At 39.9% G+C, this 27,725-nt stretch overlaps 1 protein-coding gene across 2 annotated transcripts in view; it reads right to left on the bottom strand.

The window, feature by feature from the left end:
• The window catches only part of LOC131072029 (FKBP12-interacting protein of 37 kDa), a 132,367-nt gene that overhangs the window by 74,960 nt on the left and 29,682 nt on the right, over window positions 1-27,725 (bottom strand). For both annotated transcript variants that reach the window (XM_058008031.2, XM_058008030.2), the window contains one exon: window positions 464-511. In XM_058008031.2, coding sequence (XP_057864014.2) covers window positions 464-511 — 48 coding nt within the window. The remainder of the gene's footprint in view (window positions 1-463; window positions 512-27,725) is intronic.

The raw sequence follows: 27,725 nt of genomic DNA, 5'->3' as shown, positions 1-27,725 counted from the left end.
GAGCCTCTTGATTTATATTAGAGAAAGTCCTACTTAAAGAATAAACACAGTGCATCTGCAATCATTGAATCATCATTCTTAAAAAAATTAGTTAACACTACTGTTAGGTATGCTATACAACATGATAAAACATTTATGGAAGATATTGCAAATAAAGATGAACAATCAGAAGAGTTTATGGGTAGGTGCTTTAGATGCAGACCACAGTATCAGGAATGTTCACTGGTCAACCAAGTGTTGTTCAATGATGGTAAATCCATAATCACGAAAATTGTGATGCCAGAGTTGATGCATTCTACAAACAAACCAATCATAGTATGGAACTAATATGCACCATTTTGATATTTATATCAGAACACCACATGGAAATCAACACACTTGACAACCTGACAAATGAGCAAGAAACCTTTTCATCCTGAAAAAGCTTACCAACATTTATTAGATTCCACTGTATGCATAATACCTTAAGTGATGGAAGCTTCAGTTGTGACTTCAGATCCCGAACAGCTGCCTGTGATCCAAATTCAATGTCATGAATATTATCATCAATGCTATGGATTGAAGTATAACTTTTAGCTCTAAAAATAATAATAATTCCTTGAAAATGGACAAAAAAGAAAAAGCCATACATACAGTGAATCAGATTTTACAAGCTATTCAAATTGATGAGAGACAACAACGCTATCACTTGTTTCACTACCAACAAGAATTAGAAACATTAATTCAATCTGTATCCATTGAAAAAAAGTCAATTTCTAGCTTAAAAGAAGACATTAATCAGTAGCATCATATATGTTCAATTGCAATTAGATATGTACATATTTGCACAAGTGAAAAGGGCAGTGATGATCACTCAATTGACTTTGCCAAGCAACAAACATGATACATTAAAATTTCTGCATTCATGCAAACCAAAGTTCTTGGTACAGTTTTCTTTGTCAAATTTTCCAACTTCACTTATTGGCATACCTATTTCATTTCACATAGATTACCAAGCCATGATGCCATTCAATTTTGCTCTGTAAAAAGTTGAAGTTGTAGCTAACAGTTAAACCGCAAGACACTCATTTGACTCCAAGAGTCCAGACCAACTCTCTTGCATCAATACATGAAAAGAAGGAAAAGATGATGAGATAGACGTCCTAACACGAGTTTCTTTAGATGGATACAGCATGAGAAGGAAATCAACGTAGAGCAGAATGTTTAATTTGAACCAAACATTCATGACCTTGGTTATTCATTATACTGACATGACAGCAATAAAGTACCATAAGCATGTAAATGTTGCCCTTTCAAAGCAGAGACATTTGAGGAATACCAGAAAACATTGCATGATAATAAGTTTAAACTTTCAAATAAACCATCCAATCTGGCATATCTCGGAGGATTTACCAATCATTAATGTGGTATCATTAGTATGTAATGGTTACTCATATTACACTAGATGTTCACAAGCTGGTGGCCATACATCTGAATGAAGTGAGCCATCTGTGTGATAGCATCAGCTGTCATGACCCGAACCAGTACTAAGCAAAACAGTTGATCACAAAGATGAAATTGTCTTACAAAGTAAGACATCACGGTTTCAGAAACCGAACATGCTACAGCAATCAGAGTATTACAGAATAGAGATAATGAAACTTACCATTTGATCGGCCCTCTCTCCCTCTAGCAAAAGCGATCTCCTCTAAAAAGGATAAAAGATTAGTTTAGAAATAAACAATAAAGCATTAAGAGAGTGGGTTAAGCATGAAGAGGCATGAAGAGGCATGAAGTTGAAAAGGGACACCACCCATTCAACAGTCACCACTTACGGGAAAGACATATACTGCCACCCCAATGGAGGGGTATAAGAAGAACAACATTCAGCATCCAAGGAGGCATCGAATCAGACAGATCAGATTGAATATTAATAATTAAATGCACAGCAGTTCAGACATACTTGTGGTTTGGTATGAGTTCTTTACATATAGCATGATGAATATTATTTGTATCTGCTCATTACTGATTAGGATATGCTGTTGTTTATGAATGATTATCATATGGAATACATGCATAATAGCGGATTCTTTATATGTACTGATTGATTATTGAAGTCAGCCATGGTCAGAGTAATGAGGGATTACAAGAAGGGGAACAGCGATGGGGTACCCTTCTAGGTATGTGTTGATGTGTCTTTTGTACACGACCAAACACAGAATAAAATACCTAAAGGTACCTTATCCTCTCTTGAACAAAGTTTCCCGACTGCTGAAGATCTCGCCGAAGGATCAGTCGGAGTAACTCCAAGGTTCTGATATGTAGCCTTGTAGGGTCTCTACGTGTGGATAAGCTCTTTGCGGTACGATGTGATTTTGCTGGAATCACAAGGGGACTTACTTTCGATGACCTGAACGTCTGATTTGCTTTGGATATTACTGGAACGTGGAATTTTACTGGCCCTTGATTTTGAAAAAAGGAAAAAGGATAAGGGTTGGAATGGGATCCATTTCTAACACTAAGAACGTAAGAGCAATGAACGACCTTTGATGAAATTCTAACTAAGTCTTGCTTTGACATCCTAGGATCATCTCCACAAGATTAGTGCAATCTTCTGAGGAAAGCTTTATGATGTTCAATGAAGAAGCGATAATTGAAGTTAAGATTAAGCTGAATGATTCCAGTTGACTACGCAAGGCAAGTTTGCAATCAACAAACTGCTAGTAGTATGGATATACAAATTTCACCGTTGATCATACAAATTTCTTCCATTCACCTAATAACATGAAATCAAATTTGAGAAATATAGAGACCATGCAAATTGTTGAATCGACTCATAGAATTCACCATTTCTTCAATGAAGTTTACAAGTCTTTTGCAACAATATCTTGGCAACAATCTTTGCCTTCTCTTTCTACTCTACTCTAACTATTTCCTACTCTCTGACTATTCACTATTAGCTATTAACCTTTACAAATGAGGAGCTAGGGCTTTATCTAGAGAGCCCTTTACAAACAGACGGCTCTGATTGACTTAGAATCAATGGCTAGGATTACAAGATAGAAACCCTAATTAGGGTTTGTTACAACAAACTTCCTTAGTCAATTAGAAAATTACATTCCTGGAGCGAGGACCAATAGGAAGCATGGGTAGGTACACCGAAGTTAGTGCCGCCTCCGATAGATTAGATACATTGAATCTGGTCCTGCTGAGGTGGGCCAATTCGACCGGAGGAATGATGACTGGGATGCCACCTTACCTAATGCTTGTGACTTGGTTGATCCTCCTCTATCCTTGATATGATGAATGATGTACTTCCTTGACTCCCCTATGCTTGATGAGGCTTCCTTATGGTCAAGTCTTCTTCCTCCGGTAGCATATCTCGCCCTGAATGCTGGCAAAGCCTTTCTTTGTCATCTTGTGGTAGAATGAGATCTTGAGGCTAACTTGAACTCCTTAAACACCCCTAGTCTTCCAACGCTTCAAAGCACCTTGAGTCCTCCCTTTTTGCATGTGGAATGTCCTTGCTGATGATGGACTGGAAGAGGTCGTCCTTGCCCTGGCCTGGTCTTCTTCCACCTGCAAAACCAACCAAAAGGTGATTAAGGACACATAAATAATTCATTCCATTATAGCATTTCTTACCTTAAATCATCAACAAAAGACATCAAAATGGAATTTCGCTCAATATCCTCTGCAAGGACAGGCCCTATTAGATTTTCGCTTTGGACCCTTTGGAAGAATCAAGAGCGAATTTTGACAAAGTTGCTCAATCAGACCTCATTTTCAACATTACCTCACCAAGATCAAGTCATTCACCGCCAAAATTGACAAGGACAAGGTTTTGCTCAAGGACCTAGGCAAAATAGTAGACCACTTAGGAATTTTGTTTACCTCACTGGGTAAACAGGAAGAATACAGAAATCGAACAGCAATGCACAATGCAATTACAAAGGAAGTAACAGAATAAGCTTGCCATTGATGTCAAAAGATGTTCATATTATAATCTATCGTCAACATTACATGTGACACGACTAACATTACATGTTCCCCAACACCCGGAGGTGGTACAATATATGACAGCCGAAGGGGTGCGACACAACCGTCGCGACTCCAACTACCTACCCGTCGGCTAACTAACTGACCGTCGTAACTCATTATTACCGACGACAACATAAACATAATATAACAACATAACATAATGATTATTCCCGACAACAAATTTCGCTCTGGACCCTTTGGAAGGGTCAGGAGCGAAATTTGCATTCTTGGCTCAAATTCTTCTCACTTTGTGACCATACTTGCTCAGATACATGTCCAAGGATGCCCTCAATCTCAACCAACACCAAAATGGAGTTTTTAAGGATTTCGCTCTGGACCCTTTGGAAGGGTCAGGAGCGAAATTTGCATTTTAGGACAAATTCCATCATGTCTCTACTCCAAAATGCCTTCCAAGGCAAGCATACGCTATCCTTCTCTTCACCAACGGCTATGAATCCACAACTTGACCTTCATCATGAGCAAATTAGGTGAAATTGAGCATTTCGCTCTGGACCCTTTGGAAGGGTCAAGAGCGAAATTCTTGATTTTGACTTGATCCTTCATTTTCTTCATTCCAATTCACTTCAAAAGACAAGAATACCTCACTCCACCTTCAAGCATGCCATAGGAATAAAAGTTTTGGCTTAACTCAATGAGAAAAATAGGTGCTTTGAGGAATTTCCCTCTGGACCCTTTGGAAGGGTCAAAAGCGAAATTCTTCTTTTAGGTTGATTTCTCTTACTTGGCTCCACTCTTCTCACTTTGTTCTACCTTGACTCTCCATTCGGATCCTTCTCTCATGCTTGCAACACTTTGTTTGACCTCAAAATGGCTTGCTAGGAGAAATTTGCTAAAAAACATGGCCAGGGACAGGACCTATCTAGGATTTCGCTTTGGACCCTTTGGAAGGGTCAAGAGCGAAATTCAAGTCCTAGCCTAAAATCTTCATCATTGATGGCCACAATCCATTCCAAGGCATGCCTAGGGGTCCTTCCAAGCCCAATCTACCTTGGTCCACACTTAGCTTGACACAAAAATGAAAGGAAAAGGTGGATTTTAGGAATTTCGCTCTGGACCCTTTGGAAGGGTCAAGAGCGAAATTCACCTTCTTGAGCTTATTTCATCATTTTTCCACTTCAATTCACCTCAAAAGCCAAGGAAACGTTACTCCATTCCTCTCTAGGCCATAAAACCCAAAGTTTGACTTGATTTGCAAGGGAAATAGGTGATCTTAGGAATTTTGCTCTGGACCCTTTGGAAGGGTCAGGAGCGAAATTCTTGATTTTGCTCAATTCCTTCACATTTATTGATCACTAACAACTCAAAGTCATTCCTAAGGCCAAATCCAGTCCTATCTCACCCTGACCCACACTTGACTTGGCACAAAATTGGGAAAAAAAATGGTTTTGGGGAATTTCACTCTGGACCCTTTGGAAGGGTCAGAAGCGCAATCTACCCTCTAGGCTTGACTCTTCATCTTTTCAAATCCAATCTTCCTTGCAAGGCACAAATACACCACTCCACTTGCATCCATGCCATAAGAATCAATGTCTTGACCTAATCCAAGATGAAAATAGGAGTTTTCAAGAATTTCGCTCTGGACCCTTTAGAAGGGTCAGGAGCGAAATTTCTATTTTAGGCTAAAATACTTCACTCCTTCACTTTAGTCACTCCCTAAGGCAAAAACATGCCAATCCACTTCCCAACATCCCTTAGAAACTAAGAACTTGGTCTGAACAAGGAAGAAATTGAGGTCTATGGGGATTTTCGCTCTGGACCCTTTGGAAGGGTCAAGTGTGAAATCCATGTTCTTGGTTGGTTTCCCACTTCCTTCATCCAATTCTCCTTCAAACTTGATCGAATTCAAGCTCCTTTCTTCTCACTTAAGTGAATCTACCATCAAATTAGCTCAAGCCAAGGTCATTTTCATCATTTTAGGCAAGATAGGGGGTCAAACTGAGGATTTCGCTCTGGACCCTTTGGAAGGGTCAGGAGCGAAATTCTCCTTCTAGGTTGATTTCCACCATTTCATCACCTCAAACCTCCTCTCAAAGACAAATATGCATCAAAGCCTTCCCATCACGCCTTAGAAGTCAACAAACTTGGTCATATCAAAGAGCAAAGTGGAGGAAAAGTGGATTTCACTCTGGACCCTTTGGAAGGGTCAAGAGCGAAATCCATGTCTTAGGTCAAAATCTTCATTTCTCAATGCTTTCAATCACTTCCTGAGGCAAGAACATATCAATCTACCCCCACCATGTCCAAGGAACAAGGATGTTGGCCCAAACAAGGGCGAAAATAGTGTCTAGGGAGAATTTCGCTCTGGACCCTTTGGAAGGGTCAGGAGCGAAATTCTAGTTTTGGGTTGATTTCACACTTCTTTTCTCCTTCTCATGCCTTGGACATACTTTATTAGGCTTCCTTCCATCATGATCATGTGAATTTTCTCTTCCAGTTGACATCTTGCTCAAGATTTTGTGAAAAATAGGGTCTTACAAGAATTTCGCTCTAGACCCTTTGGAAGGGTCAGGAGCGAAATTCACATTTAGGCTCAAATCTTGACTTCATTTCCCACATTTCTTCATCCAAACAAGTGTTTTGCCCTCAATAATGCCTGGGAATGAGTTAGTTTCAAGTTTGGGTCAAAGTAGAATGTCCTATAGAGGAATTCGCTCTGGACCCTTTAGAAGGGTCAGGAGCGAAATTGAAATTCGATTTGGACCCTTTGAAAGGGTCAGTAGTGAAATTTGACATTTTGGTCTCTCTGTCAGGATTCATATATGGAATATAACATTTAAGTATTAAGTTTTTCTTATACTTTAAGTTATATTCCATATATACTATCAGGATGTTTAAGAGTGGTTTCAGACTTTAGGAGTTATAATGCAAAATCTAGTTTTTGAAGGATTCTTCAATTTTCCAGACAGTCAAATTTCAGGATCAGGATGACATTCCAGACTTCATCACTCACCAACTTGACCTAACTCAGATCTTCAAAGATGATATTCACTCACCAAGCTTCATTGACCTCCTGAAACTCAAACAAGACACAATTAGCAACAAGAGCAAAACTTTGTCCTAAGGAAGACTTTCAAAGATGACCCTAACCTGGAGCATCCACTGACTCACCCTTTAGCTAAAACAGAGCTTGCTATCTTAGTGATCCCTCTGGCAACACTTAGCATGCAAAGGCTAATAGACAAAACCTTAAAAGACCTAGAAAAACAAACCCCAGAAAGCAAAAAGTAGGGGTCCCCATTTACTATGGGGCGATGTGTGAATACGTCACAACAGTATGCCACCTCATGATGGTGACCAAATTGTCCCATGAGGCCAAGGGGGTAAAGGGGTACTGCCTTTGGGCTTAGAAGAAATGGGTTTCCGGGGCACCCTATTGCGAATATGCCTCATACCTCTATCATGGTGAATTAATATACCAAGAAGTCCAATCATTGGAAGTAGGGAAATGGATAGCAAGATGAAGGGGAATGGTTATAGGACACCTCACTAGGTACACCACCTCATATGGATGGCACGAGCCAAATGAGGCCAAGAGGGATGGTATATCCGCTCTTGGGCCTAGGGTAGAGGATCTCAAAGGCACCTTATTGAGTCGCCTTATCCTAGATTCCCTATGGTTGAATTTCCTCAATAAATTAGAGATATCATATGAATAAGTTAATGTTCCTAACCATAGTTGGAGTTTAGGGCAAAAACAAAGGCATTTAAAATGGGGGCATTACATCAGCCCACCAAGTGATCCAGCCAACTCACCTCTTGAGAATGGCAATAGATTCTAAACACGTCACATATTAGCAAGTGTGGACCCATGCATGAGAAGTAACATGTTCAGCGAGAATCATATCTTTTCTACTTTGGCTTTACGTGGATCCCATTCAATCTAGCAGCGGATCAAAGAGTGATAAGAAAGCTCAATATCCAACAAAAGCTTAGTCGTAAGAGTGAAACACCTAGCAAAAGAAAAGTTCAGTTGTGCCACAAATTCATAGCAGGATCAAGCTGTTTAAACACTTTGCTAAACCCACCATGCAAGTTGGACCATGTAAAAAAAAACAAGCAAAGGAAAGTGTTTTGGCAGCCACCGTTAGGGTCATAATGAAAGATCCCCACCCAAATCTGATCCAAATTTTTCATTTTGTTTGATTTGATATATGTCTTGGACTCTCGGAGATGGTGATGTTTTTGAGTTTAGTAATTCTAATCTGAGTTTTGCTGAGTGTTGTTTTTGATGATTCTTTATGATAACATATTGCAAATAATGAAAGGAAATGACTATGCAATGAATTAAAACATGTACAGCTAAATGATATGGCAAAATACTAGTTTATTGTTTGCTGCTAAGACTGAAACGAGAGATTACAGTACTATTATCAGTCACAAATCAGATTGTTACAATTTAATCCATAGGATTTAACACCATATAGTCAACATGCATCATACCCGAATGTTAGCCAGCTGTTGTAGGCTGATGTAGACCACTATGGGACTGGAAATGACCACTTTCAGGTCTGACATGAAGTCTGATCTGCAACAGCAAGACTGATATGAGCTGCAACAGGTCTGATATGCAATTCCCAGCCATCATATTTGCTGCCACGAATCTGATATGCACTTTCCAGCCACTATATAAACAACTACAGGTCTGATTATGATTCCAAACCCTAACACCCAGCTGTAGTAGGTTATATTCTCACTGAATAATGGTACGGCAGGCTGGATTTGCTGTTGAATGATGATGACATAGGCCCAAACATCCCAGATCTGCAACTAAATGGTGAACTCAACCTGCTGTTACAAAAATGTCTGATTTACCTCTGAAAATAACTCCAAACCTGCATAAGAATCTCTCCAATGAAGCCCAAACAGGAACCCTATGTAGATTCCCCTCAAATATGAACTCGCTTTTTGTCCAATTCACTATTCCCCGTAGGAGATTTCGTTCCCAAGAGGCTGATCTGCTCTAGAAACCCTTCCTCAGAGCTCACATGCAATTTCCTGTTGTGAAAATGAAAGACTGAAAGCTCAAAATGAAGCCCCACAAATTTATTTATTGGCCTCGAAAAACCCATGCCCTAATTAGGGTTTTCAAGCAACTTTAACTAATCTCTATTTAATAAAGCATTCCTTCTCAACTTGCGCATCCATTTATGGGCTCTTATAAACTTTCATAAAGTAATTTTTAATAAATAAAACCTCCTCAAAGTTGGGTGTTGGAATTCTAAGTCCATATGACATTTATTAAATTAATTTTACTCATGAATGAACGCCCCTCAAATGGCCACCTTTTAAAAACAGCGTTGTGATACTAGGACATGGTGTCCTTTATTAATTTAATAATTTATCATTCAGTGACATTATGATTAAATCACTTTATTTTATTTTAATTGAATATTAAAGTCAAACCGATATAATTTATACTTTAATATTTAATTTTTATTCAAACCACATCACTTGGCCACCCAAACTGAAAACTAATAATGCACGTGCCATCCTAGTGATGTCTAAATATAGGAAGTGAACTGACAGTCCAATCCTAAAAAATAGGGATCTTCCCTAAAAAATAGAAACTGCAACCAAAGTGTCCAAAATGATCCCTAAGGTCTACTGAAGCGTTCCGGTCAACTCCCAATCAATCCCTAAATTTGGGAACCCCTCCTAAAAAATAGGAGACTATCTCAAACTGTCAAAAACGGCTTATAAAGTCCCCACGTAGCTCCACAAACCTCTAGATGGGTCCCCACTCAGTTGGCCTATGGGGACCTGTTGTGATGTTTTCACACATCGCCCCATTGCAAACGGGGACCCCCTACTTTTTAGGCCCTTCCAGTCTTTTGGCTTTGTTTTTTTGGGGTCTTTTTCGCAGCAGTCTCTTTAGTTTGCAAGTGTTCAAGGGTCAAATTTATTAAGTCTGCTTTTCGTTTGAGCGAGTTTGGTGAAATCTAGGGCCTGGTTTTGTCTTTTTTTAGGGTTTCTCCCTTTTGTCCTAGATTTTAGGGGTTTCTGTTAGGGTTTTGGAAAGACTGAACAAGACCCTTCAAGGAACCTCCCAGTAAAATTTGAGCCAAAATGGAGCAACTTTCTATTTTTAGAAAGTTCCTATTTTTTAGAGATTTTACTGAGTCCCGGAATGTCGTCATTTTGCCAAAAATCAAACTTACTATTTATAGTAAGTCATTCCTATATCTTGTCTAGGGGTCTAACGCTGACACTTTGAAGGTTTCTATTTTTGGAAAGTTTGTTTTGACAAGACCATTCGGGCAAGGTGACAAAGATCAAGCATTTGCAACTACTTCTAATTCCGGAAAGTCAAGAAGCAAACAGAGAAAGCCAAAAGATGGTTTAGTGTTGGAAGCCCGCTCCTAAAATGGAAAGCTCAAGAAATTTCTGTAAGTCTGGAAAAATCATCCCAAATTCTCAACAAAGCGCCAAAACAAAGGTAACATGGAGGATTCACAAATTGATGAATTCCTCCTCCACAGCAAAATTCCGCCCCAGGCCAAGGACAGGCGCCAAAATGGATGTCTCATGGAGGATTCACAAATTGACAAAATTCCTCCTCCAATGCAAAATTCCGCCCAACACTTAGGCAAGGCACTGAAGTAAAGAGGTGGAGGGAAGGAAAAGTTGTGAATTCCTTCCTCAGGTGAAATAACGCCCAAACCATGATCAAGGCGCCAAACAAGAGAGATGAAGGAAAATGAAAAGACAATGAAAATCTATGACCCAAGCAAATTGGCGCCCAAGCACAGGATGGGGCGCCAAATCCATGAAGGCATGCTCAAACTCATGAATTCCTCCTCCATGGAGAATTTGCGCCCAAGGGTTCATTAAGTTGCCAAAACACACAAGGCGTGGAAGATGGAGAAAATTGAAGATTCCAAGGAATGGAGGGATCAATGCCTTGGCCAAGGAAAGGATGTTGAAATGGCTAAGTCAGGAAAAAAAAATCAAGGATGAAATGATGAATTCCACCATGAAGAGTGAATTCCACACCTAAGTTGGAAAACTGAAAAATTTGTCTGAGGCACGCGAAATCCAGGTATCAAGGAAGGACATGGGAAGGATGAATTTCCTCTATCAAAGTCAAAATTCCAAGCCCAATTAGGAAGTTGAAAATTTTCTAAGGCATGGAAATAATAAAATTCCTTCACCAAGCTGAATTCCATGTTCCACGCCTAAGTTTGAAAGTCCGGGATGGAAATTTCCAAGGCAAAGGAGAATTTCGAAGGTCAAGGAGGAATGGAAATGCAGGAAATCCCCTCGGGAATAATTTTGAAAATCTTATTTTTTGACACCAAATCACATCCAAATTTCAAAAGTTTTGCAGATTTGGATTCATAAGAGAATTCTCTCCCTCCTAGACATGGAACCCTAATTTGGAAATTTTCCTAAAAAATAGGAGGTGGTGAAAATTGATGGAAAACCTTCTTCAAGCAAGGAAAGTTGAGGACACTTCAAGAAAATTCTTCTTGAATCGAATTTTTCCTCTCCAACAATTCCAGATATGCAGGAGCGGATATACGACGGCGGGGTCCACTTGCATGGCGAGGATCTATTGAACACGTGGCAATAGAGTGGCGCATTCATTACCGGAATATTTGACCAAATGGCGACCCGGTCATTGCATGTTGAATTTATGGCAGATTCTTTTTGCATGCAGCCGCCTGTTGTGACCATTTCACACATCGCCCCATCGCAAATGGGGACCCCCTCTTTTTGCTTGTTTTTCGCTTGTTTTCGCTTTTGTTTTTAGGGTTTTGTTAGTTAGTTGGTTGTCTGGATTTAGGGCCAAGCCTTAGGGTTTTAAATTTTGCCTTTTTAAGCCAAAATCCAGTTGTTTTTTGAGAGCTTTTGAGCTTCTTTTCTAGAATGCAAATTTTGAATGCAATGAATTCGCCAAAATGGTCTAATTTTCAATTGGAATGTTCATGCAGAGCTTAAATTTGTCTAAGTGTTGACCGTCAATGTGAATTTTTGTCTGATTGAATATTTTGACCAAATTTTGACTTTTTTGAATGTTGATCCTGGGCATTGGAATTGATTTGTTCTCGCCTCGTGAAGTGTTAAAGTATGAAAAATCTTGTTATTTTGGCCTGTAGGAGCAAAATCGCTCCTGTCCCTCAGTGAAGGACGGGAGCTCATTTTCAAATATCTCATCATCCTTGCAGAGTCCAGACAAATTTTACGTTTGAAGTGATGGAGAACGACAAGATCTTTCCATTGAATATAAATTGAAGATTTTCATGAGCACAGAAATGCCTCCAGGAGGAAAATCGCTCCTGTCCCTCAGTGAAGGACCGGAGCTACAATTCAGATTTCGTCTTGTCCTTGCAAGATTTCGAAAACTTAATGATTTGAGGACGTCCAAAGGTAGATGCTTTGCCAAATGAATATAATTTGAGATGCAAAAACGAAGGAGAATGACCTATATTAACCAAATCGCTCCTGTCCCTCTCCAAGGGACCAGGGCGAGGTACCTTGTAGCTCTCGTCCCTCTCCCAGGGACCAGAGCGATTTCCTTCATTTTGCAAAATCTAGACAAGGGTCAAGGCAAGTTTACGTTCAAAAACAAAGGAGAACATGAGATAAATGCGTTGAATATAAATTGAAGATTTTTGGGACGTCCATACCAGTGTTAAATGCCTAGTTCGCTTCTGTCCCTCAGGAAGGGACCAGAGCGATTTTTAATATAATTGCCTTTCTTGCAAAGTTACAGATGATGTCAAGGCATGAACGAATAGAGGGAAGAAGGACGAGTCCGTTGAATATAAACTTGGAACCTGGCGAAGTGAGATGAAGGCCACAAGAGCAGGATCGCTCCTGTCCCTCTCCAAGGGACCAGGGCGATGATGATGATAATACTCTCTACGCAAGTTCAAGGTCGTTCCTCCAAGGTTCAAGGCCGATCCAAGTCAAGACGAAGGGTGGCGAAGACATTTTTAGAGCATTTCCATCGGGCGCAAGGTTGTAAAGGTCATCACATGGAAGGATTTGCGCTCTAAGACCCAGATCGCTCCTGTCCCTTGGGAAGGGACCAGAGCGATATCTACATAATGGCGTAAATTTCAAAAGGCAAACAAGTTTCGAGCAACCAAGAAGGTCGAAAGGACATCATTCCACGCAATGAAGATGATTGCAAGTTGGTACAAACAAGAACAAGCACATAATGATGAACTTCGCTCCTGTCCCTCAGGAAGGGACTAGAGCGATATTGATATATTTGATTAATTCATGAAAGATTTACGTAAAGACAAAGATTCACAAGGTTACATATGCTCCAAGACATCGTTTGAAGATAATTTGCAAGGGTTTGAACGTCTAAACATCGCCAAATAATGTAAAAGTCTCCTATCGCTCCTGTCCTTTGGACAAGGACCAAGGCGATACTATCAAAACACTCACGTTCCTTCAAAGATCAAGGCGAAGCGAGGTTAGGAAGTGCGAAGGACGACGTTTGAAGGACATCGCAAAGGAGATCGAAGTTTAAAAGTCGCCAAGATCAAGGAGAAATAATGGATCGCTCCTGTCCCTCTCCAAGGGACAAGGGCGATGGTCCCTTTGATGCGTCCAAACACATAATGAAGACTAATAGAATAAGCGCAAAAGAACACAAGCATTGATATTTCGAAGGTCAAAGATACAAGATGAACATGAAGACATGGAGATCGCTCCTGTCCCTCTCCAAGGGACAAGGGCGATGTTAGACAAAACAAGTGATATTCTTTGAAAATCACGTTAAGGCAAGGACGCACAAGGTTTTAAATGGCATTTGGAAGGTGATACAAGGAAAGGATCGTACAAAAATGGAGAATTTCGAGCAAAAACATGGAGATCGCTCCTGTCCCTCTCCAAGGGACCAGGGCGATAATGGTCATAGGATGCATTTGCTCGCACAAGAAAGAAATTCAAATTCGAAGGACCACCAAATGATCGATTTGGGGACGTGGAAATGAAGGAGTTGAACATTGAAAACGCAAGAATCATGCCAAAGATGGTGAATCGCTCCTGTCCCTCTCCAAGGGACCAGAGCGATGAGGTACGTTCCCTTTATTTCCATATTTTTGGCGCCAAATTAAAACAATTCGAATTTGCTTTAAATGCTAAATCAATTTAAAAAATTGAAAATTCATTTTTAAATTGGCATTTAATTTGGCGTTAACATTTATTAATTATTTTTGCCTTATTTAAAAATCGAAATTCTCAATTAAAAAACGCAAGGCATTAAATAGTTAATTATTTAATTAATAAAAAAATCGATTTGAGCGCTCATTTAAGGAGGTCGGCCTTGTTATGTCATTGCAAATCATTTAAAAACCGTTTGAAATTGTTATATTTTATCAAGTCGGCCTAAGGGATAAATCGATTGCAAGCGCTATATAAGGGGGGTGGAATTATCATTTTCTACATCATTATTTTACCTTCCTTCATGCGAATTGAGAAGAGGCGAATATAGTGCGAGTTTCATTCATCCAAGGGTGGCGCGTAAGCAATCAAAAGGTGGTGCGATTTCCATCCAAAGGTGGCACTAGTATCATCTTGTGTGGAGTGCGAAGTGTGTTTGGAGAGGTGCGAATTCCATCCAAGGTGGCGTAAGCAATCAAAAGGTGGTGCGAGCTTGAGGATACACTAAGGCGAACTTGCTAAAGACTTGGAGATTTATTTGTGCGAACTTGAAGATCCATTTGAGACCACGTCCAAGGCGGTAATTGAAGATCACATTCTATCCAGAGGTGGCGAAGTCAATTTTGAGGAGATCATATTGAAGATTATCTTTATACCTCAATTTTGCCTAGGCAAATTTTGTTTTTGCATTCTAGAGTTAGCTCTCTATCGAGGTATGGCGATTTAATTGTTATTGCTTTATTCATTCATCATCATATTTCAAATTTTGAAATTTTGAATTTTAAATCTCTTGGCTCAATCGTTGTATTTTAGGAAATGATAACTCTAGAGACTTATCATGAGGTTTCCTAAAATTTATCTCTCTTATTTACGTTATTTATTGCAAAATCTATTTCTTATAATGAAATGTTGTGTAGGTATGGCGACCCCAAAGGCGGGAGCATCCACCAGTCGCTCGGCTCTCATGAAAGAAGATCAGAAGACCGAAGAAGTGGAGACCAAGATCGTGTCCAAGTGGAGCAACATTGGAGATACAAACTTGGGGAACTTTAGCACAAAGAAGTTTCGAGAGGTCCCTTACATCGGCAAGCCGTCACCTGTCGCCCGGAGAATAATAGAGAGTGGCATCATCAAGGCGGTCGGTTTTCCTCCAGCCATTCAGTGCCACGAGTTGATGATCGAGTGTGCCCGTCATTACAATCCACAGTCCAGGACAATTGTGTCCAATGAGGGAAACACTTTGGCGTACCTTTCTGAGGAAGCCATAAGTGAAGCCTTCCATCTTCCAGAGCACAGGGACATGATATACAAGAGCATTGAAGGAGCCAGATCAGTGTATGATGATGATCCAGATGCTTGCCTAAGCATAATCAACAAGAACTGGCTACTCAAGAGTCGTCCCCGTCTGAGCAAAGTACCGAACACACCACACAGGATTGATTTCCAAGAGGAGTACAGAGATTTGATTACCATGCTCAACAGAGTTACAGGAGCACCTCATGCCTTCTATTTTGAGAAATGGATGTTTTATTTCATCCAGGTGATTGTTCAAGGAAGGGGTACAATACATTGGGCTAGGATAATTAGCCATTGCTTAGACATACAGTTGAGAAGACTCAGGGCTACTAAGTCCTTCCACATGAGTTCATACGTCATCTATGCCTTAATCAGGAGCGTTGAGTACGCAGGACTACCTCACAGAGGAGTGATTGGAAGAGGACCCGGCGAGGTCAGAGTTTGTGAATCCTATACCTACTTGCATCATCCACCAGGGAAGAACTACAAGTTAATCAATGATACTTTCACGATGAACATCACAAGGACGTTGCAAGGAGGGATTCACAACAGATTATCTCAGGATGCCCAGGAGTTCATCAAGAGGTACGGTGCTTGGTTCATTCAGTTTCCCAAGTTCACTTACATTAGAGTGCATGGATGTCCTTTACCTCCATACATGTTGCCGAGGTACCCGACAGACAGAATTGTGTTACTTGAAGTAACAAGGCAGTTGGTAGCATATGTGAAGGCATTCAGACACAGACATCAGAATGGAGTTCAGGTACCTATTATTTTGGGTAATTCAGTTGAGGTATGTCCTAATGTCTTAGCCATGGATGACGCAGAGAAGGAGTTAGCCTTGTATCCTGTTTCATCTTTTGCTTGGAGGAATAGTTTTGATCCACATGGACATTTAGAGGAGACGATCGGTAGAAGATTTAGACATGAGTACCAAATTGAAGATTTTATGATGAATCTCCTAGATGATCTCGAAGTGAAACGAAAGATACATTCTAGATTGCCTTTGGATTTCATCAGGAAATGTAAGATTTACAGAGTAGCCGACCAAGCTCAGGACAACGGCAGGCACATCCAATCTTCATATGATAGAGAAAGCAAAACAATAAGTTTGAATTGGAATGAGCCCGAGGCCGTGGATTTAGATGATTTGATGGCACCAGTCTTGTCTTGTACTCGCAGATGGGTAGACGTTCAGCATCAGAAGTTGAGAGAACAGGGCATAGCCATGTCTTTTACTTTGGGAGAAAAGCCAGCCGAAGGTGGAGCCAGTGTTAGTGAAGGCAATCCTAATCCTAGGAATTCAGGTGAAGGTAACCTTCGATGTGCCAGTGAGGGCAATCTCCATTCGAGAGGATCGAAGAGAAAGGAAAGATCAGAAAAGAAAGAGCCTTCCAAGAAAAAGCAAGGTGCCAACAAAGATCAAACACCAGGTACTTCTTCCAGACCAGAAGATAGAACAGTTCGAGTGGAAGAATCCATGGAATCGATGGTACAGAATGATAGACAGGAGGAAGGACAGGCACAGCATGTTTCATCCGATGGATCTCTCCAAGACTATGATTTAGATAATGATAATGAAGTAACATCTCCTCCCAGACAAGAAGAAATAGTACATAAAGAGATTCAAGTTCAAGAGACAAGATCAAATATCCCAGATTGGTTGAAGGAAAGATTGACTAAGGTGATCGTAATTGAGGACGAGGACAGTGCAATTGATTTAGAGAGCCTTGTTGGACGTTCACATATGACAACAGAGAAGAAGAAGGCTACAAAGATGTCCAAGATGATTCGAGATGAGACCGGATCTAGAAAACTGCAGATAGCTACACCGGCAGCAGACAAATATGAGGGTGAGATCCTAGCAGAGGACTATCATATACAGACTATTGAGTTAGGACCTTCCACAGCAGAGCAGACTTTAGATGATGCCACCGATACATTTGAGGCATTGAAGGACAAGCTTAGAGAAGAAGTGGAAAAGAATAGAAAGCTTGAGAGAGAGAGAGGTGCATGGAGGACATATTTCAGTCACATCAATGAACCTTTGGGACGTCAGGATCCAGTTAGATCACCATTGCAGGCATTGCCCCTTCAATCAATCAATGAAGCAGAAAGATTCAGGAACCTGGTCCAGCGTACATGTGGTTGGATGGATAGATCTCACACGGTGGCCATTGAGTTTGTTACAAGGATGTCGAAGATCACCCATCAGGCTATCCAAGTTCTTGAGATTATTCACAGATTGATGGCAACAGTAGCTGCGTTTGCCCATACCAAGGACGTTGTCATCCCTGTCTTGAAAGTTATAAGACACACATCCAGAAGAATTTTAGCACAAGAGAGGATCTTAGAAGGTGATTCTCACAGTTTGTTTCAGTGGTCAACCTTACTCCATATAAAGAGTGTTCTCTTTGAGGACATCAGTGTTAGATGTGGTCAAGTTGAGGAGGTGATCAATCCGATCCAGGACAGAGTGTTTGAGGTACTTCGTACCATTCTTGGCAGAAGGATCGAGGTCGAGACCGATGTGGATTTACAAGAATTTGAGGATAGAATCAAGATCATCTTTCGCAAGGACGCAGATGTTACAGATGAGCAGTATGATCAGATGTATGCCACCATGCTCCTGATTGATAGAACAAAGGAACTGGAACCTACTTGGGACACAGCTCTTCTAGATGCATTTGATCAGGTTATCCACTTAGAAGAGAGTATCAAGAATCTTCCCGAGATTCCAAGCACAGAAATCGAAGGAATCGTGACAAAATTCATTGCATATGCTAAGAAAGAGAATTGGAAAGGGAATAAGATTCTAGATGAAAGGTTGTTACAGATGACATGACATCTTATTTTTCATTGGTTGATACCTCCTAGATTTTTGTGCCAAATTTAATATTTGGCTATGTATTTAATATTGTTCAGTAAAAAGGAGGTCATTTGTAACAAACCCTAATTAGGGTTTAGGTGTCATGATCTTGTCCATTGATTTACTTTCAATCTGGACCTTTCATTGTAACTGGGGATGCTATTTATACCCCCATTTTTCATTTCATTTAAAAATAGTATGTTAAGAGTTAATAGTGAAGAAGTGTGAGAGATAATAGTTAGAGTTAGAAGCAATTTTTATTTTGTAGCAAGATTGAGTCTTGAAGAGAGAAATTCAAGCAATTGTTGTATATGATGACTTGGAAATCAATAAAATATTGAAGTTATGGTGTTTTGTTGCAAGTTTCTTGAGTTATCTTCATGGTTGTTGGATGTACTTGAATCACGCTCAATCGAAGTAGTTTGTTAATTTGAAAGGCTAAAGTGTGAGATTTGATATTTGGTAGGATTCGCTATCCAAACCACTAGCTTCTTGCTGATTGTAGGAACGCCTTGCGTGGTCGACTGGAAAACATTTTGAGTCCTCAACCTTCAAGCATTTTCGTATCTAGGATATGTACCTTCGTAGTAGTGTCCTTGGTCTTTGATGCATTGAACACCATTATTACCTTAGAAGATCGCACTAATTTCAATTGAGTTGTTATCTTATGGCAAAATTGAAGTTGGTTGAGTCTTGCCAAATCTCATTCATGCTAAGTCGTTCATAGGGTTAGGCTAGATTAGACTTCCTTAAACCCTGTCCTTTTTCCATTTTTTTGAAAATTCCTTTTAAATTAGTAAAATCTTCGAGCATTTGAATCCGTAAGACGCCTTGAAGGAAACAGCAAATCACATCATACCACTAAAAAAGCTTATCCACACGTGGAGACCCCACTAAAAGAACCTTGGAGTCCATCTAACTGATCCTTTTTGCAGATCTTCAGCAGTTAGAGACTATTTTCTCAAGAGAGGATAAGATGCCTGTCGGTATTTTATTCTGTGTATGATCGTGTACAAAATACACGTCAACACCGCCGCATGTGAAAATGATGGAGCATTTATGACATAATGGGGTGATTTTTGCATGGATGAATATTCAACGCATGTTGGGCGAATTTCAAGGAGGTGGTGCATTTCATGCGCAATGGATGTTATTTTGGGTACTTTTGAATTAATTGTATATGGACATGATGGGTTATTAATTGGAGATTACCACCTTGTTGCATCTTGAGTGGAAAATCTTTTAGGGAAAACCCTAATTAGGGTTTGCATGTAATCATGGTCTGAGGCCTATATAAAGGGGTGACCCCCCCTCATTTGTAAGGAGGGAGATTTGTATGAAATTGTTGCGATAAGTTTTTGAGAAAATAATAGTGAAACATTGTTCTCTGATGGTGTCCACTTAAGTTATTTTTTCAAAACTTGCATGGTTTCACCTTCCTCAATTAGAGTAGAATTTTATTTTCTCAGTTGTTAGATAAAGTGCTTGGATTTCAATAGAGAATGTAATGGTGTTTGATGAATTTCCATGGTTCATACTTTTTGCATCTTGCTGATTGTAAGTTGCAGTATAAAGTTAGCCTGAACCAACAAATTTGTGCTAAGTTCAATTGTGAATGGTCGTTTGGATTGTGTCGTGTTGGGTATTCAAATGCACTTTCTCAATATGAAAATTCTTCAACATCCTCAGAAGATTGCACCGGTTCTTGCAGAGTTGTAGTTTATCTTGGCAAAACAGAGCTTGGTTTGTTTGGAATTTGTCCACCAAAGCATTAACTGTTGCTATCATGGCCCTTAGGAATAGATTTAGATCCTTATGAACCCTTTCCCTTTTACTTTTAGTTCATTTTAGTCCGTTCGAAGCAGCAGCATCGCAGAATTGTCATATCCAATGATGGAGTTCCAGCCACAACAAAGAAGTGAAAGAATGATGCAAACGTAAGGCCCCTTGGATTACCAGCAATCACATCAGCCAACTGAGTCACGTCCACACATTGAAGGAACCTTGGAGTCAATTGTTTGAACTTCTTGCAATCTTAGCATGCAATCGCACTTTGATCAAGAGAGAGTGAAGTGACCGTTAGGCTACTTTATTTTGTGTTCGACGTAGTCATAAAAAACACGTCAAAAGCACCTTAATGATAGGCCAATCCTGCTCAACTGCCTGCCAACTAGAGAGGGGACATTACACATAAAGACTGAATTTATTGTGCATGGAGATCCATGCCTGGTGCTCACCCATCTCAACCATATCGCAGTCACCATTAAAGACCCATTGTGCCTCAAGCCCATTCATCCACGTACAAAAGTCAAAATGGGCCTTTCAATTGCACCATTAGAAGCTTAAATATTAAGAAAGCCTAGGGAATTTTTATCTAAGTTAAAAAGGAACCACAAAACCCTATTTAATGGGTTGCAGCATGTACAATGTAGTGAGACTACCACTTGTCAGACACAAACATTACCATCCTTCTATGACCTTGCTAATGATTGCTAAAAGCATGTAATGTCCTGTTGTGACGTATTCACACATCGCCCCATTGCAAATGGGGACCCCTACTTTTTGCTTTCTAGGGTCTTTTAGGGTTTTGTCTGTTAGCCTTTGCATGATGAGTGTTGTCAAGGGGATCACTGGATAGTAGGCTTTGCTTAAGTTAGGGTGAGATCGCGATGCTCCCGAATTAGGATTTCTTTGAAAGTCTCCCTTAAGCTTAGTTTTTGTTCTTGTTGCTTATGGTGTCAGGGGGTCATTGAATCTTGATTGGGGAATTTTGTCTTTTGAAAGTCTGAGTTGGGCAAATTTGGCTAGGACATGGAAGGAACGAATCAAAGATTAGGACTAAGGCAAAGTCAAGTGGAAAACGAGGCGAATTAAGCCTAAAATGAGAATTTCACTCCTGTCCCTTCCAAAGGGTCCAAAGCGAAATCCTCCATTTAGCCTTCTTTTGGCCTAAAAAACCTAGTTTGGCTTTGCCTGGGGCCAGTTGAGTGATGGGTTGCCTTGATTAGGGTGGAAGGAAGTTGGTTTCTTAGGCATGTTGTGTGAGTCTTGATATGTTCTTGCCTTGAGAAGTGATTGAAAGTGTTGAAAAGTGAGGATCTTGTCCAAAAATGAGAATTTCGCTCCTGGTCCTTCCAAAGGGTCCAGAGCAAAATTCTTCTTAAGCCTCATTTGTTTCCTTGTTTAAACTACCAACCTTGTTCCTCGAGCGTATTTGGAAAGGAAATGACATGTCTTTGCCTCTTGAGGTGGTTTTGAGATGAAAGGAGGTGAGAAACTAGCCAAGAACATGATTTTCGCTCCTGACCCTTCCAAAGGGTCCAGAGCGAAAATCCTTATACACCTCAATTTCTTCTTTGTCCAAAACAATTTCCTAGTTTCTAAGGCATGTTTGGGGGTGTCTTGACATGTTCTAACCTTAGGAGGTGAGTAAAGGTGGATGAGGTGAAGATTTTAGCCAAGAAAGAGAATTTCGCTCCTGACCCTTCCAAAGGGTCTAGAGCAAAATTCTTGAAAACACTCATTTTTCCTTTGGCCAAAGTCAAGACCAAGGTAGAAATGAAAGGAGAGTAGTCTATGTTTGCCTCCCAAGGAAGATTAGAGTTTAAAAAATCAAGAATCAAGGTCAAAACATGATTTTCGCTCCTGACCCTTCCAAAGGGTCCAGAGCGAAAATCCTTTTAACTCTTGTTTTCTTCCTTATTTTGGCTAGGTGTTGGCTTGATGGAGGATGAATTGGTATGTTCTTGCCTTGAGAGGGAATTGGATGCTTTGGAAGATCAAGTTTTTGCCTAGGAGATGAATTTCGCTCCTGACCCTTCCAAAGGGTCCAGAGCGAAATTCACTATAAACCTCATTTGCTACCTTGAATGGGCTTAAAACCTGGTTCCTCAAGTGGAAAATGATCTATGTTTGCCTCCCAAACAAGATTGAAGTTTGAAAAATGAATAATCAAGCTCAAATCATGATTTTCGCTCCTGGCCCTTCCAAAGGGTCTAGAGCGAATTTTCTCAAAACCACCTTTTTTCCCAATTTTATGCCAAGGCAATTGCAAACTAGAGTGAATTGAGATGAAAGAGATCCTTAGGAATGACTTCAAGGGCTAGGAAATCATTGAAATTGAAGAAATTGAGCCAAATAGAGATTTTCGCTCCTGACCCTTCCAAAGGGTCTAGAGCAAAAATTCTACAACCACCTATCTTCCTTGCAAATCAAGTCAAGCTTTTGGTTTTTATGGCTTAGGGAAGAATGAAGCAAAGTTTCCTTGACCTTGGAGGTGAGTTGAAGTGAGAGGCATGGTAGAATTTGTCCTAAAAAGTGATTTTCGCTCCTGACCCTTCCAAAGGGTCCAGAGCGAAAATCCTAAAACCCATCCTATCCTCCAAAATTTGTGCCAAGCCATACCTAGACCAAGGTGAGGGATGCCCTTGAGATTGCCCTTGAATTGACTGTTGTCTCCAAAAATGATGATTTTGGGCTAGAGGAAGAAATTCGCTCGTGACCCTTCCAAAGGGTCCAAGGCGAAATCCATTATAGGTCTTGTCCCTAGCCATGATTTCTAGCGAAATTCTCTTTTTTGGTCATTTTGAAGTCAAGCAAAATGTTGCAAGCATGGGAGAGGGATCCAAGGATGAAAGTCCAAGTATAGAAAGTGAAAAAAGATGGACCTTGGTGAGGGAAAACAAGCAAAGAGAGAAATTCGCTCTTGACCCTTCCAAAGGGTCCAGGGCGAAATTCTCCAAATCAACCATTTTCCCTTGAGTGAAGCTAAAACTTTGATACCTATGGCATGGTTGAAGGTGGAATGAGGTATTCTTGCCCTGTAAGGTGAATTGAGGTAAAGGAAGTGTCAGATGAAGCCTAAAACTTGAATTTCGCTCCTGACCCTTCCAAAGGGTCCAGAGCGAAATTGTTAAAACCTCTTTTGCCCCAAATTTACATCAAACTTAGTATTGGTTGAGAATATAGGGATCCTTAGGCATGCATCTAAGCAAGCGTAGTCGCAAAGTGAGGTCTAAATGAATCAGGAATGCAAAATCCGCTCCTGACCCTTCCAAAGGGTCCAGGGCGAAATTTTTATAGAGCCTGTCCCTGGAAAGAATCTTGGTCAAACTTCATTTGATGTCTTCTTGTTGATGATTTAAGGTGGAAAATGCTATGTTGAAATGAATTTGTTATATGACCTTAATCATCTTTTGATTTGTTTTGCAGAAGAAAGAAGACCAGGCCAGGGCAAGGATGACCTCCTCCAATCCAGCATCATCAAGGACGACCTCTTCCAGTCCAGCATTTCAAGGAAAGGTACACCATCCATCCTGCACATCAAAGACAAAGGAGGTTGAAGCAAGGGTCCGTTGAGGAAGCAGATAGCTTCAGAAGAGTTAATTAAAATTATCTTCTCAGCATCATCAAATTGAACATCTACCAAGTTACAAGTGTCAGACAAGGTGGCATCCCAGTCATCACTCCTCCAGTCGGATTGGTCCACCTCAGCGTGTCCAGATTCAATATACCTGACTCATCAAAGATGACACAAACTTCGATGTACCTAACCCGGTTATCCATTGGTCGAATATTCTAGAGAAGACATGTGTCCAAATAATGCAATTATTTCATTGGCTAGAATTGAGTTTGTTGTAACAAACCCTAATTAGGGTTTTCATTGTAAAATCTCGGCCATTGATCTCAAATTGATCTGAGCCATTGAATTGTATTGAGAGTATTATAAAAGGCTCAAGCTCTTCATTTTGTGGAGGTAAAAATAGAGAATAGCAAGCTAATAGCTAGGGGTTAATAGTTAGAGGTTAGAATAGCTAATGATTAATAGCAAATAGAATAGCAGTTAGAGAAGAATAGAAAGAGAAGGCAAAGATTGTTGCCAAGATATTGATGCAAAAGACTTGTAAACTTCATTGAAGAAATGGTGAATTCTATGGGTCGATTCAACAATTTGCATGGTCTCTATACTTCTCAAATTTGATTTCATGTTATTAGATGAGTGGAAGAAATCTGTATGATCAATGGTGAAATTTGTATATCCATACTACTAGCAGTTTGTTGACTGCAGACTTGCCTTGTGTAGTCAACTGGAACCATTCAGCTTAAGCTTAGCTTCAATTGTCGCTTCTTCATTGATATGCATCAGCCTGATGGTGTCCATGCCTGTAGAGGTGACCTGAACATTATAAAGCTTTCCTTAGAAGATCGCACTAACCTTGTGGAGATGGTCCTGGGATGTCAAAGCAAGACTTAGTTAGAATTTCATCAAAGGTCATTCATTGCTCTTACATTCTTAGTATTAGGAATAGATCCTGTTTCAACCCTTCTCCTTTTTCATTTTTTTCAAAATCTAGGACCAGTAGAATCTTACGTTCCAGCAATATCTAAAGCAAATCAGATGTTCGGATAGTCAAACGTAAGTCCCCTTGTGATTCCAGCAAAATCACATCGTACTGCAAAGAGCTTATCCACACGTAGAGAACCTACATATTAGAACCTTGGAGTTACTCTGACTGATCCTTCGGCACGATCTTCAGCAGTCGGGAAACTTTGTTCAAGAGAGGATAAGGTACCTTTAGGTATTTTATTTTGTGTTCGCATAAGCATAAAATACACATCAACATGTCCCCACATTTTTATTGACTTAATTAAAATTTAATAAGTTGTCTAGAAATTAATATTTTTCCAAAAGGGATGAATTTAATTGATTAATTTAATTAATATAAAATGAAAATAATAAAATATCAAAAATAAGTCACTCTATTTGTTAAATTTAAAATCAGAAATTAATTTAAGCAGGAATGCAAAATAATGAACACTTGAACACAGCAAGTATCCTATGAAAACCCTCCTTGAGGGAGAAAAACCCAGCCAATAATATTACTTTTATTATTGAATTAAAATCTATCTTTACAATTTGGCCACTCTCAATGCCAAATCAAAGATGAATTATAGGCACCTCATTCGGTGCAAATTTACCAATGAAAACAATATCTTCTCTCAAGATATCAATCTGAAGCAATATGCCATACTGCTGAAGATATTGAACTCCTTCCTTGAATGCGAACTTTTCTTTATGTGTTAATCGAATGAACTCCTCCTTGTATATATACCAAACAAGGTGACTCTTCACTTAGATCGGTCTCCTTTAGAAGAATATAAAATATGATTTTGTAATAAAGCTGACTTGCCTTAATGATTATTTTTTATATTAACTTAGGAGAAAATATCTCCCTAAACTACAAACACTAAGGGAGGTATTTTCCAAATATCTTCGTCATGGAGTCTCTCAACATGACGCCCACAATGGCTACACCCATTTGTGAAAAGCTCAAAGGTTCATCACAGAGTCTCTCAATGTGATGTCGTCATGGAGTCTCTCAACATGACGTCCACCATGGCTACTCCCATGTGTGGAAAGAAACACACATACAAGTACCCATCACGGAGTCAATCAATGTGATGTTGTCATGGAGTCTCTCAACATGACGTCCACCATGGCTACTCCCATGAGTGGAAAAACACAAGTACAAAGAATTCATCACGGAGTCTCTCAACGTGATGTTGTCATGGAGTCTCTCAACATGACGTCCACCATGGCTACTCCCAGAGGGTGGAAAGACAAGGGCTTTTACCTCAAATTTCTTTGTCACAAAGAAAAAATACATTACAAGGGCTTTCACCTCATACTTCTCCATCACAAATAAATATACACTAACAAGGGCATTCACCTCATACTTCTCCGTCTCAAAGAAATATACATTATAAAAAATCTTCATGATGATGTGGCTCCCTCTCAAGCTCCAAGTTCTTGCATCAACCTCCTAACCTCCTTGTCCAAGGTTGCCTCTGTTGGTTTGTCAGACTCCCTTTGAATGTTATTTTCTTCTCTTCGAAGAAACTGATCGCAATGACAATAAGGTTGTTCCTCTTTGAGAGATGTCTCCAGTCACCAACTCAGTCTCATGGCTGCAACCATCAAGTTCTTCCTTCCTTCTCCCTTCATCTCTTTTTCTGCCCCTTTGAAAGAGTCACTTCCTTATCTTCTTCCCATTAATGCTTCCTTAATTCCTTTGCTCCGTTCACCATCTTTAGGATCTTAGATATACTACCTGACTGCTTAAGCAAATCTGATCGGATCTTTGCTTGGACCTGCTCTAATACCATGTTAAATTTAAGATCAGAATTAATTGAAGCAGAAATGCAAAATAATGAGCACTTGAACACAGCAAGTATCCTAGGAAAACCCTCCTTCTTGAGGGAGAAAAACCCAGCCAATAATATTACTTTTATTATTGAATAATTGTAAAATCTGTCTTTACAATTTGGCCACTCTCAAGGCCGAATCAAAGATGAATTATAGGCACCTCATTGGGTGCGAATTTACCAATGAAAATAATATCTACTCTCAAGATATCAATCTGAAGCAATATGCCAATTTGTTGAAGATATCGAACTCCTTCCTTGAATGCGAACTTTTCTTTATGTGTTAAACGAATAAACTCCTTGTATTTATACCAAGCAAGGTGACTCTTCACTTAGATCGGCCTCCTTTAGAAGAATATAAAATATGATTTTGTAATAAGGCCGACTTGCCTTAATGATTATCTATTATACTAACTTAGGAGAAAATATCTCCCTAACCTACAAACACCAACATTATTAAATAAAGTTCTCCAATTTTGATAAATATTAAAGTCGGACTAATCTTCTAAATATTTCCTTGAGTTCTTTATAGGGAGGTTGGCTGGGTGCAGTAAGGCATGCTTGTGAATTTGCTATGATGATTTATGAGAAGTTGAGGATGGAAACCTTCAATTGATCAACAAGGGTTGGACGAAAACCTCACTCTTCCTACGGGTCGATTTGTGACGGAATCTACATTTGTGCAAATTGTAAGAGTTTGTTTCAGAAACTAGCTTAACAGGTTTGCCTCCACACCCCCCTGGTTCAGGTCCGGTACAGTCTGGGTCCCTGGTTCGGGTCTGATCCGGCCTTGGTTCGACCAAGGTTCGAATTTCCCAGAGGGGGTTCGACCTGGTTCAAACCCGGGTGGACCAAGATTGAACCAAGTCGAACCCCGAGCAGACCCAGGTCGAACCCAGACGGCTGGGCGGCCCAAAATAGGTTTTTTTATGCAAAATTTAAATTTTTGTGAAATCCATCATGTAAAAAGTCAATTTTATACCCTAAAAGTGACTTCTAAAACATAATCTTGGCTCATTTCTCCTCATTTGTGTTGCAAACAAAAGTTTTTTGACAGCAGGTTGAAGAAAGGGTGAACAAAGTTTGGCTTCCAAGATCAAATAGGAGTTGAAGACTGATTTTTGAAGCTTCAACAAGTGTTGCAGCATCATTTGCATACATTTGCAAGCTCCCATTGGCTACAAGAAGTAGG

Source organism: Cryptomeria japonica, chromosome 9 (genome assembly GCF_030272615.1).
Source record: "Cryptomeria japonica chromosome 9, Sugi_1.0, whole genome shotgun sequence".
NCBI classification, from domain to species: Eukaryota; Viridiplantae; Streptophyta; class Pinopsida; order Cupressales; family Cupressaceae; genus Cryptomeria; species Cryptomeria japonica.
Note: the sequence above shows the minus strand (reverse complement) of the source record. Positions and strands in the feature narration are given on the sequence as shown.